This window comes from Onychomys torridus, chromosome 15 (genome assembly GCF_903995425.1).
Source record: "Onychomys torridus chromosome 15, mOncTor1.1, whole genome shotgun sequence".
Classification (NCBI taxonomy): domain Eukaryota; kingdom Metazoa; phylum Chordata; class Mammalia; order Rodentia; family Cricetidae; genus Onychomys; species Onychomys torridus.
The window spans coordinates 47746316-47758796 of NC_050457.1; the positions used below are offsets into that span (position 1 = coordinate 47746316).

General features: G+C 42.8%; 1 protein-coding gene across 1 annotated transcript in view; it reads left to right on the forward strand.

The window, feature by feature from the left end:
• The window catches only part of Cplane1 (ciliogenesis and planar polarity effector 1), a 96661-nt gene extending 84555 nt beyond the window's left edge, over positions 1-12106 (forward strand). The window contains 6 exon segments of the mRNA XM_036207494.1: positions 810-975; positions 3333-3391; positions 4077-4244; positions 5234-5358; positions 10594-10772; positions 11631-12106. Of these exon segments, the coding sequence (XP_036063387.1) occupies positions 810-975; positions 3333-3391; positions 4077-4244; positions 5234-5358; positions 10594-10772; positions 11631-11807 (874 nt within the window). The 3' untranslated portion in view covers positions 11808-12106.
• Positions 12107-12481: the final 375 nt, after the last annotated feature.

The window sequence follows — 12481 nt, forward strand, 5'->3', positions numbered from 1 at the left end:
CAACTTACTTAATTGCCTTTAATTGTCCTTTTATACCCTGAGCTTAATGAGTATGTTATGCACAACTCATCAGTGGTCTATTAAATGTTCCGAACTAAATTTAAATTTGATTTCTAGTCTTGAATGGTGAAATTATAATACAAAGTTGTGTCATTGTGCTGTGGTAGCTCAAGGGAGGAAAGAGAGTTTATCAAGGCAGCTTGAGCAGGTCCGGATCTGATCTGTATTTCAGAGGGCTAATAGGATATCTCCACAGAACAGTGACTTAAGATAGAAGTTACTGGCACATTAACTTTGAGTCCTCTGAAGAGCAGATGCCAAGGTGGGATTTAGATGGAAAAAAGAGTTTGATTTTGAGAAATGCCTGGGAGGGAAGAGTAAAGGGCGGGGACCAGTTATCAGACCATAGTGTTGAGTGGGGCACATGGCTCAGACTCCTAGAGCTCCCAATGTGGCCCCAGTGTGCATATTTGCTAAGAGCACTCTCAGATTTTATTTTTTCTTTCTTTCGAGACAAGGTCTTACCTCATAGCTTTGGCTGTCCTGAATTCATTATGTAAACCAGGCTGGCCTTCACCTTACAGAAATCCACCTGCCTCTGCTTCCCAAATGCTGGTACTAAAGGCAGATGCCACCATACTCCACTGTTGTTGACCTTTCTGAGAGCAGATCAGAGAAGGCTGAATGGAGGGCATGAGTAGTTAGTACCCTTCAAAATGGTACAGTGTTCTCCTTCCAGAGCAACATTGTTGGATATTTGTCTTCTGCAAAGCATGTGGAAAAGCCCGTGATCCTTGCTTATTTTCCAGGATTCAGCACCCTTCTGGCAGATGCCCCCAAAGAACTGAAAAGGAGAGAAGAGAGATTAAAATCTGGATGAAAAGAAAGCGAAAAGAGAGGATGGCAGAGTACTTAAATCAGCTGGCAGAGAAGAGGGGACAGGAACGTGATCCTTTCTGCCCCAGAAACAGTCCAGTAAGTCTGTAGTACCCCGGGAAATGAGTGCTCACTGGATACATACAGGCTTTTCCTGACAGATAGTGAAGAAAAGATTAATGTAATGTGGATGCCTATTTTATTGAGCAAATGTTAATCAGTTACCTGAACAAAGTATGTTAGGATATTGTACAAACTATTTAATGAATTCTACTTAATGAATTTAAATATCTTTTTCTCTCTTAGGCTAATTAAGGCTCTGTCATTTTAAACAAACAATGAGGTTGAAGGGGTGGCTCGTTGGAATGGTTTCTTTCATTTTCAGTGAGACTCATTGATAGTTGAACTGGCCATGTGCATATTGAAGACATTTTTAAAACTTAGTTTTCAGGGCTGGATAAATGGATAAATGTAGGCACTGCTCTTTCAGAGACCTCCAGTTTGATGTCAACACTCCCATCAGGCAGGTCACAGTTCCCTATAATACAGCTCCAAGAGACCCAACACCCACTTCTGGACTCCTCGGGCACCTACACCCCTGTGTGCCCATTCAAACAAACAAATTCACATAATAAATATTTTTTAAACTTGATTTTATATATATTATCTACAAAGAATTTTTTTTTGAGCCATGGTCTCTAACTGGCCTAGAACTCTATTTAGACCAGGCTGTCCTCAAACTCACAGAGATCTACCTGCCTCTGTCTCCTCCCCATTGTTGGGACTAAGTGTGTGTACTTTTAGTATACCTACTACATCCAGTTCTACAAAGAATTTTCTAAAATTAGAACAGTGGGGTGTGTTCTGCTGCCCTTTTGATGGTGTTAGTTTACAGAGCCTAGAGTACTTGATAGTTCTTGTTGCTAGATCTCAGAGAACTTTTTATTTCAAGAGTGAATGGGCTCAACCACTAATATTTCACCAAAACAAATTAGAGCTTCAAAGGTGAAACAAAATAATCATATCACCATGAAAGCAACATGTGGATTTAGAGTCTAGAGTGTAGAGTCTACTCCTTTGTAATTTCACATAAAATAAAATATTTTAAAAGGATCATTATAAAAGCATCATCAGAGTAAATTGTGTAAGTGAATTTTTAAGATAAGGTTGTCTTCTTCAAGTTGTGTGGTGCAAAAGTAGGTGGAAGTCTCATCTAAAATTTGTAATTTGGATCAGCGACTCAACAAAAGTATTTGCTGACACCTTGGATTTGCTCCCAAGAACTACATGTTAGACAGAGAGAACTGATTCCCACAGGGTGTCTTCTGATCTCCATACACATACCATGATGTGCACATATCCACGCACAGACACTTACAAATGAATAAGCAGTGTGTGCTCTATGTACCTGACTCTGGGTCAGAACCTGCTGCTGTTAATGTAATACTTTTTTTTTTTTGTTTTTTTGTTTTTTTGAGACAGGGTTTCTCTGTGTAGCTTTGTGCCTTTCTTGGAACTCACTCTGTAGCCCAGGCTGGCCTTGAACTCACAGAAATCCACCTGCCTGTGCCCCCCCAACCCCCAGTGCTGGGATTAAAGGTGTGCACCACCACCGCAGCCCGGCCTTTAATACTTTCTTTATTATATTATTATTTACCTATGTGACCACTTTGCCTGCATGTATGTTTGTGCATCATGTGCATGCCTGGTGCCCACTGAAGAGGCCAGAAGAGGGTTTCGGGTCCTCTAGAACTGGAATTATTGATGGTAGAAAGCTGCCATGTGGGTTCTGGGAATAGCCATACCTGGGTTTTCTGGAAGACCAGCCAATGCTTTTAATCACTGAGCCATCTCCAACCTACTAACACTTTCTTAATGAACTTTGCAGGCAAAATTGGAGCTTTCAAGTCTATTGAAGTATATAACCAGAATCTCAACGTATATAGAAATGTATGTGTGCATGTATGTGTTCTCTCTCCCACGAAGGATGGGCTCTAACATTACCTTCACTGTCAGTCAGATATAAAAACCAAACATAGATTTATGTAAATTTCGAGTAAACTAGCTGTGAAGGTATAAGAACCACTTTTGGGAGTCAGTTTTCTCTTTCATCCTAGGGTCCCAGGAGTCAGACTTGGGTCTTGAGGTTTGGCAGGAGGTGCAGTCCTGATGCGTGAAGTTTGAAAACTGAGTCCCAATGAACTCATGGCACTAGGTTTTTGGAGAGAAGGTCTCTCTCTCCATTACTCCCAGCTAACATAAAATCCCTGGTCCTCTTGCCTCAGCCACCTAAGTGCTAAGTTGACGGTGTTTCAATCTAAGATTACATTTTACACTAAGAGAAAACTTTCTCAAATATGACGGTGTGTGGTGTCTCTGTAAATGCCCGCAGACTGTCTAGTGCTTTAATTGTTTGGACTGAACAATGATGAACTAACTGGACATTTCCTGTGCAGTTTTACATGACTTCAAGGCAGCTCAGGCAAAGACAAAAGATGAAACATGAAAAGGATAGGTAAGTCTGGAAGCTGTACCCTCAACATGCTCTAGCTCGCTTGTGCCTTGGCAATTACATAGTAGTTTCCTGTCAGGCTCTTATGGGAGATAGCATTTTAAGAAAAGAAAAGCTGCTTAGGAATTTGCTTTCAAATATTACTTGTGCCATTCAATTTTTATGACTCTTATTTCTGCTGCCCTCCCATACCCAACCTGGAGTCATCTGTATGTATCTGAAATACCTCAAGAGCCAAAAGTACAAGCACCTTTATTTTGTTATCATCATCATGTTGGTTCTTTGAGCCCGAATGTCAATGGGTACCTCCCTCACATAGCCATCTCCCTGCATCAGTTTCCCAAATGCAGAGATTGTAAAGTGTGTGCCACAGTACTGCCCTGCCTCTCCAGGGACACAGCCATACACTGTGCTCTCCAGGGATCTTGAGAGCGAGGCAGAAGGATTTGTGGGTTTGTTTGTTTGTGTTTTGAGACAGGGTTTCTCCGTGTAGTTTTGATGCCTGTCCTGGATCTCGCTCTGTAGACCAGGCTGGCCTCGAACTCACAGAGATCCGCCTGCCTCTGCCTCCCGAGTGCTGGGGTTAAAGGTGTACGCCACCACCACCCAGCCTGAGGCAGAAGGATTTGTAAAGCATGTGCTCCCTCTCAAAATGAACAGGAAAATGACGTTGCTTTCCTGTCTACAGATTGCTGTTGTCTAAACACTACAGCCAGCGAATCTCGCAGGCATACTCTCTGATGAATGAACTGCTGTCTGACTCAGCACAGCTAGCAGCACCTGCAGATAAACCCTTACCTAAAAGACTCCCCACCCATCAGCACCACAGACAGCAACATTGCTCTTCTCCAAGCGGGTAAGACAGTTCGGCCTGTCACATAGCATTGAGGTTGGTGTGTTTTCAGACAGGGTCTCCTGTATTCCAGGTTGGCCTTGAACGTGCTGTGTAGTCAGTGATGACCCTGAAGGTCCGATCCTCTACCTGCTGATGACATCTCAGGCAACAGGCATGCACCGTACACCCTGCCTAGGCAGTGCTGGGTTTGTGCACAGCAGACACCCCCTCTGCCCGCTACACCACACCCCTGGCCCAAATGTAGCCCTTGGGTGTCTCCATCTCTGCCGCCTGGAGTTACAATAAAGTGAAGAAAAAATAGCACCATAGTTATGAGCTCGTATAAATTTATAACCAAGGAGAAGGCAAAAATTGTGTTAAACTTTTAAATAAGATACGACAAAGCATTTTGGAATACATGAAGTAGGGTGTTTGGAATCTCTTCAGTCTTTTCTTCTCCTTTAGTTTGTATGAAGAATTGCTTCTGGAGTTTGCCTTTAACTCCTCTCCTCCCCCGTCTGCCATTTTCATTCAGGCGGGAGCAGCCAGGCCTCACTCACCGTCTGCACATCTTTCCGTTACCTGCCCATCCAGCTGCAGCTACTGCAGAGCTCTCCGTAAATTAACCACCTGCAGTGGTTTTAGAACGATTCCAATAGGTCAAGTTTATTAAGTAGAGAATGCTGCTCATGCCCCAAGGCCAACAAACATACAGATATGTTAGTGATTTATATAGTTTTTATTCAGACTATCAAAGGCACCCACGAATTTTCTTCAATAGAAGAAAATTAAATTTAATTAAAAATTAAATACATAAAGAAGCTGTTACGTATATAGAGAATTTGAAGTAGGTAGATATTACTAAAATTTTGCTTGTCAAAATTCAAATTTTTCAAAGAATAACGTGTTGTATGTCTGAGGTAACACTGTGGCACAGCATAAGCAGTGTTGAGTTATTATTTGGAGGTTTTAAAATAAAGTTTTTAGTGATCATGTGATTTCTACTTTAGAGAGAATCCACATGGGCAGACTTTCCTAATAAATCGGCCTGGACGAGGCAGGTGTATTTCCAGAGTGAGTCATATACAAAAGGAGAAACCCTTGAGGCAGCCCCAAGGCTCATCTTGGCAGCGAGGTAAGACTTGGAGCCCCCTTGTCTTTTGTGATTTGACTGTGTTCTTGGAGTATCCAAAGTTATTTTATTAGTAAAAGAAACTCCAATTCCAACGGAGCATGGGATTGAGAAACACTTAGCTATCCCAGGGTTTGTTCTATTGCTTTGAAATGGTAGTTCTACTTTTCTGTCCCTGGGGCTAAGATTACTAGCCTGAGCTACCACTCCTGCCCCATGGCTTCTTGATGTCTGAGGAGGACTTGGAGCCCATGGAATGCTATCTTTTGATATTTGTCCCATTGTGAGCTCCGCTGGCTGTCATACCTGGTGTGGTTTGGTCTGTTTCACCTGGCTCCTGCAGTAGCTCACAGTCCATGCAGAGACTTCAGACCACCTTCCACAGCTTCCTTGCTTTTTCAACAGCTGGTTTCCCATCCATAGAACAGGCTTTTTGTATGCTGCCCCTTAGTTGAAACCCTCCCTTACACCTTGAGTGTCTCTGAAGACATCCTTATCTTTTTAAGATTGGTCTTGCTGTATAGCCCAGAGTGGCCTTAAATTCAGTCTTCTACATAGTATTATAGATGGGTGCCATTGCATGTGGCTTAGGCAGTCCTAATCTTAATCCTTTAGTATTCTAATGTGATATGTTCAGTTTTAAATTTATATCCTCATTATGGATGGAACTTAATACTTGCACAGTGGCTGGGAAGAGGCTGTAGTTAGTCTGATATAGACCATGAAAGCCACAACTAACTCTTGGTTGTCTCCGCACTTTCTTCCTTATCTTTGCATTGCCCCTCATGGAACAGATAAAGTATTTGAAGAACTAGCTAAGTACGTTCAACATGGCTGTTGAACTTTTTTATTTTGCCTAAAAATACATAAACAGATTTTTTTACTTTTGTTTAACAGTATTCACACACACACACACACACACACACACACACACACACACACACACACAAACCCTGTCAGGCCATTGACTTTGTTTCAAACAGTCTAGGTTTTAGAATCCTCTAACTCTGCTACCTACTTTAGGCCTTCAAGTCTATTATTAAAAACCTCTTGGGGCTGGAGAGACGGCTCAGAGGTTAAGAGCACTGACTGCTCTTCCAGAGGTCCTGAGTTCAATTCCCAGCAACCACATGGTGGCTCACAACCATCTGTAATGAGACCTGGTGCCCTCTTCTGGCCTGCAGGGATACATGCTGTATACATAATAAATAAATTAATCTTAAAAACAACAACAACAACAAAAAAAAACCCTAACTCTCACACCTGGTGTGGAGGCATACACTCAGAGTCCCAGCGCTTGGAGATAGAAACAGAGTTTAAGGCCATCCTTGCTGGACTACTTGAGACCCTCTCTCAAACATATAAATAAAGCACACACTAAAGCTCTCCTGGTGACGCACACATGGAAGTCCCACCTGCTGGGGAGGTAAAGCAAGAGGATCACTTGAGCCCAGGAGTTCATGACCAGACTAGGCAACACACTGAGAGCCTGCCTTTCAGTAAATAGACAGATTAATTATTTTTAAATATTTTTAAAACCATCTGCTGGCAAGATGGCTCAGCAGGTAAAAAGGGCTCCTGCCAAGCCCAGTTCAATTCCTGGAACCTGTGTAAATGAGGAAGAAGAGAACCAATCCTGTAAGTTGTCCTATGTGGTGATAGTATGTCCCCTAATATATTATGCACCCTAATAAACTTATCTGGGGTCAGAGAATAGAACAGTCACAATATTAAACATAGAGGCCAGAAAATGGTGGCACACACACCTTTAATCCTATTACTTGGGAGGCAGAGATCCATCTGGACATTGTTGAGTTCAAGGCCACACTGGAAACAGCCAGGCATGGTGACATATGCCTTTAATCTCAGGAAGTGATGGCAGAAAGCAGAAAGGTATATAAGGTGTGAGGACCAGGAACTAGGCTTTTTTAAACTTTTAGGCTTTTAGCAGTTCAGCTGAGATCCATTCAGATGAGGACACAGAGGCTTCCAGTCTAAGGAAACAAGATCAGCTGAGGAATTGACGAGGTGAGGTTAGATGTGGCTTGTTCTGATTTTCTAGCATTCACCCCAATATCTAGCTCCAGGTTTGTCTTTATTAAGAAAACCTTTTAAGATTTGTGCTACAGTCCTATGGCATGCTATGGCAGGAGCTCATCCACACACTTAGTAAACACACACACACACACATCATAACATTGCTGAGGAGTGTAAAGTTTAAGTACAACATAAAGCAAATATTTGTTATTAATTTTTGAGCTTACAAAACCCTAATCTTTGTCTTGGTAAAATTTAACTTGCTGTTTTAGCTAGGACTTTACCTCTAACAGGCTTTTATATCCCTGGCTCTCCAGCTGCTAGGGGTGTTGTCCTCTAAGGAAGGACACCAAGTTTAAAAAGTAGTTTTCCTCCTTCCTTTAAAGACCTGCTTTCTTGGTTCTGTTAGGGTCCTGGAGAAGTCCCACAAAAGACCACCATCCATGTATGCAATCAACAAGAGCATTTATTATTCCAGCATGCTGCCATCCTACACAAAGGCAAGATAGCGAAGACCCCAAGAGGGACCTGTGAGCTTCTTTTAAGTGTAGCCAAGAGGAGATACTAGAGCAGTTAAGCCAATCATGTCTAAAATGACCTGAGCAAGTGGCAATTATATTAGTATGTTCTAATTAGCCAGGGCTAGTCAGGGTACAGTTTTTCATTTTGGGGCAGGCCTGGACAAGTCCGAGGCTTTGTTCTTGAGCTGCTGGGGTGGCTGGCTGGCCTAGTACGCACTGACTCGGGGGGGCCCTCACTCAGTGGCCCAGGCTTGATGCTTCCTATCTCTCTTGTCCCTGTGGTCAGGGGCATCAGCGATTGATTGTCCTTTGTCTTGGGCTCTCACAGAAACTGTTTACTCAATCTCAGGAAACTGAAATGGAGGCCTGATCGCTGAGAAAAGACTGAGCAGCCTGTCATGTGTCTGCTTGGTCCCCTCAGTTCAAATCAGCTGCCAATTATTGGGTGATTCTAGAGCTCATCAAGCTGACTGCACTTGTGAGGATGTAGGCAGGCAGCCCGACTTAGGCTAATTTGATTAGGGTACAACAAAATATCACTGCACTGGTTTGTCTGCTGAACTAGACTGTTACTGATTGGCACAAGCAGGAAAAATGACAGGTTTGTTTTTTTTTTAGGGGACTTGGAGGTAATGGTGTAGTTCAGGTTCATCATGCTAGATTGCATACATTGTTTGGTAATCTATGTTGTATGAGTATTGAGAATCATCTACTATCCTTAAAGTACAGAGACTCCCAACTCAATATGTAGGTGAGATTTCTTTTTTTAATTTTTATTTTATGTGTATGCGTGTTTTGCCTGCATGTATGTCTATGTACCATGTGAGGTCAGAAGAGGGCATTGTATCACTTGTGCCCTTTGGAAGAGCAGCAAGTGTTCTTAACTATTGAGCTGTAACACAAAATCTAATAAGTCTTGTAATAAAAAACCCGAAGCCAGATATTGGAGTAAATGCTGAAAGATCAGAGAGACAAAGGAACAAGCCACAGCTACTTCTCACCTCACCAACTCCAAGAATCCTCTGACTGAAAAAAGAAAGGCAAAGCCAGGTAGTAGTGTTGCACATCTTTAATCCCAGTACTTGTGAGGCAGAGACAGGCAGATCTCTGTGAGTTCGAGTCCAGCCTCTTCTACAAAGCGAGATCCAGGCCAGGCACCAAAACTACACAGAGAAACCCTGTCTCAAAAAACCAAACAAACAAATAAAAGGAAGGAAACACATTCCGATGGTAATTTTCCCTTTTACTTCATCTTAAAAAGTCTTCTCTGAAAATCTGTTTCCACACAGCTACATCTCTTTCCACACAGCTCTGTCTACAGCACACATCTCTCCTCAGCAGCTATATCCCTTTTCTCCATCACTCCCTCACTACTCACTGAACAAACTCTGGACAATACATGAATTACATTTTGAGGGTCACTTAACATTTTTTCAGTAAACATTTCTTGAAGCACATAGGCTGAGTACCCAGAATGTACCCAGAGTGACATTGAAATTCAGGACCTAAACAATAAACTGTTAGTTGGCTGAACCTTGAGTGGTTAGGAGTTTGTGCAGAGTCTCGATTGCTACAGGGAGTTATGTCTTCTGAAGTTGCTTCATTCTTGACCTTGGTTAAACAGACAGACACCTGGGAATCTGTCCTTGTGCATTCATTAGGGGCAACTAGTCTGCTTTGAATTTGCTCTGAGAATATTGTTATTTTCCTATGTCAGTCTGAGCTAGGAAAAATATCCCAATATTTCTGTTCATCAAAGTTGTACAGTTTAAGAAGAAATCATCTTTCTGACCATCCACAGATACATGTACCCAAAAAGTACAAAACACACCACCAATGGGCTGTGGAAAGAACCCCACAGCTGTTCTTTTTATGGGGGAATTGTGGCACATGAGAATAATTACAGACAAAAGCAACCAGTATCCATAGTAGCCAGTAACACCATCGTCTTTGCCTACTGGGGCTCCCCATCAGAGAGTTATTCAGCTAGTAGGTCAACACCTGAATTATTAGTTGCCATCTGTTGTATTTATGTCATGGCCTGTGACAGTAGGCCAAATAAGTCCAAGAGAACGTCATGACCCAAAAAGAAGGAAACTATAAGGTCATCAGGGTCAAAGACAGCTGGCGTCTCAAGTCAGTAGAGACACCATTTATATCATCTTTCTAAATGTCAATAATTATGTTTATTTCATCAGACAAGACATTTTATGTCTAAATAAGAGTTAGTTGTAGCAGAGGTGGGCGTGAGATTGGTTGGTGTTTACAGTAGCTTGTGCTGAGCTCTGACGGTATCCTGAGCCCTGGAAGGAATGGCTTGGCCTCCCACCTTCCTTTGTTTCTATCTTGGAAGCAACCTTATGGTTGTGATGTTGACTCTTCACTCAGTGCCTGCCTCCCTTCCTTTCCTTCCTTCCATTGTTTTGAGACAGGGTCTCCTCACTAGGCATTCTTGCTCTAGAGATGAAATCATCATTACTTTCAAATCAAAAGAGGTGATAAGAATTTGGTGTCCATGTCATATATAGTTGCAAGTCTGCCATGAGCCACATCTAGACCTTGTGGATTGAATATTAGGTAACAGATGCCTGCCTTGGCCTTAACAGTAAGGTCACAGTCACTACATGAATGAATGGATGAACTGATCAGTTCCTGTGTGTACTTCGTTTTCACTTTCAAGGTTCTAATACTCCGTGTCAGAGTCTGAAGCATACAAAAAGCCATGGGGCTGTTGGGGCGGCTCCTCCAGTGAAGCAAGTGTGCACAGAGTATGAGAGAGAAGAGATGGTGGTGAGTCCTTGGACTCTGCCTTCAGAAATCCACAGGATTCTTCATGACAGGCCCAGGGCCCTTCTACAGGTGAGTGCTGCCCAGAGTTCTGCAGTGCTCCTTCCTTTTTCTAAGGTTTGAATAGAATGACGACTTTGGCCATTTTGAAATTGTCTGTCTCGTTTTTCTTTGTGTGTATGTATGTTTTGTTTGAAATGGGATCTCCTGTAGCTTCTATTGGCTTGAGGTTTTTTTGTTTGTTTTTTCATTTTCTTTGAACCCAATGGTAAATTTCCACCAGTTTTTAGTGCCTTCCCCTCTCTAAAGTAAGTACCTTGGTCCCTCTGTTGCTTTCTTCTCTGGATCTTCTGTATATCAGTTACCTCTGATTCCATCACCATTTCAGGGAGTCATTTAAGTTTTCTCCTATGTCGGATATCTCCTTTTGTTTCTTCGTTGTTGTTGGTGGTGGTGGTGGTGGTGGGGTGTGTGTGTGTGCGTGCATATGTAGTGTACATGCACAGGCCACTACCCCATTCCCTTGAGACAGTTTCTCTGCTGTATTGGCAGGCTAGCAAGTCGCCTTGATCATCCTTTCTCTGCTGGGGTTAAAAGTCCAGACTTGGTTCAAACTTGATGTAAAGTTGAAGATGTCCTTGAACTTCTGGAGTGCTAGAATTGTAGTCATGTCCCCTTTGCCCAGCTCCTAGGGTTGCAAACTATCCTCCCATTTAGCTATCAGAATTCTTTTCTTTTTAAATAAAAAACAGTGTAAAAGAACAGATTGCTGTATTGCAGGTACCAAAACCCCCCTTGACTGTCGGTCAGATCTGAGGCCCACATCTGTGTCAGCACCTTGTCAGTGCTGACCTGCTGGACCACCGCCCCTCAGATTCCTACATCCCTTTACCTCTTTAACAGGTCATAACTGTCTTTCCAATCTCCCAGGACATGCCATCAACTGAAGAGGAAGAACCCGAGCCCTCTTTTGTGGTGGCTGGCATGGACAGCGTGTCTGAGAGCACTGGCAGCATCCTCAGCCAACTTGACTGGAGAGCCATTGAAGACATGGTGGCCAGTGTGGAGGATAAGAGCCTATCTGTCCCCTGGGCCTCAGACCTGTAGGGCCTGGATAGCACTCTCTTTCCAGGCCCTGGCCAGCATCTCACTGAGAACTTTGTGGGTTAAGGCTAGAAATAAAAGGAATTTACAGCCTGCAGCCCAGGGTTCCATGGGTTAACCATTGCAGGAGGGAAAATAAACATGTCAGTAATATTACATTTATGGGGAGAGGTGGTTTAACTAGAGAAAAGCATTATGTTTCATGTGATTCATCTTTAGGTATCATTTCAACAATACACACATGTCAAGCCAGGTTTTCACAATATTTAAATTAATTTGAATAAAAAATAATCTTTTATCTGCTTCTTTTTTTTACTACCCTCTATGTTTCCAGAAACTGTGAGTGTGGCAGACTTGACGGGAACCTCCTATCACAGGGAAAACCACTCTGCTTTAAAGCTCGCTCGGGCTTAACCTACAGTTCAGCTGAGCAGGCTGCTTCCTACAGACCGGCTTGACAGGGGAGGGGGGGGAGGGGTTGCAAGGATGAGTGCTTCAGATGGAGAGGAGAATGGACATCCTGGCTGTACAACACTGGTCTTGTATTTAGGTGTGTGCATGTGTGGAGGTCACAGAACAACATGCAGGTCCCAGGGCAGGAATTGGAGTCTTCTGCACCTAGTTCCACTTCTCAATCACATCTCATATAAACCCCTCTGACATCTTTTACTTTTTTC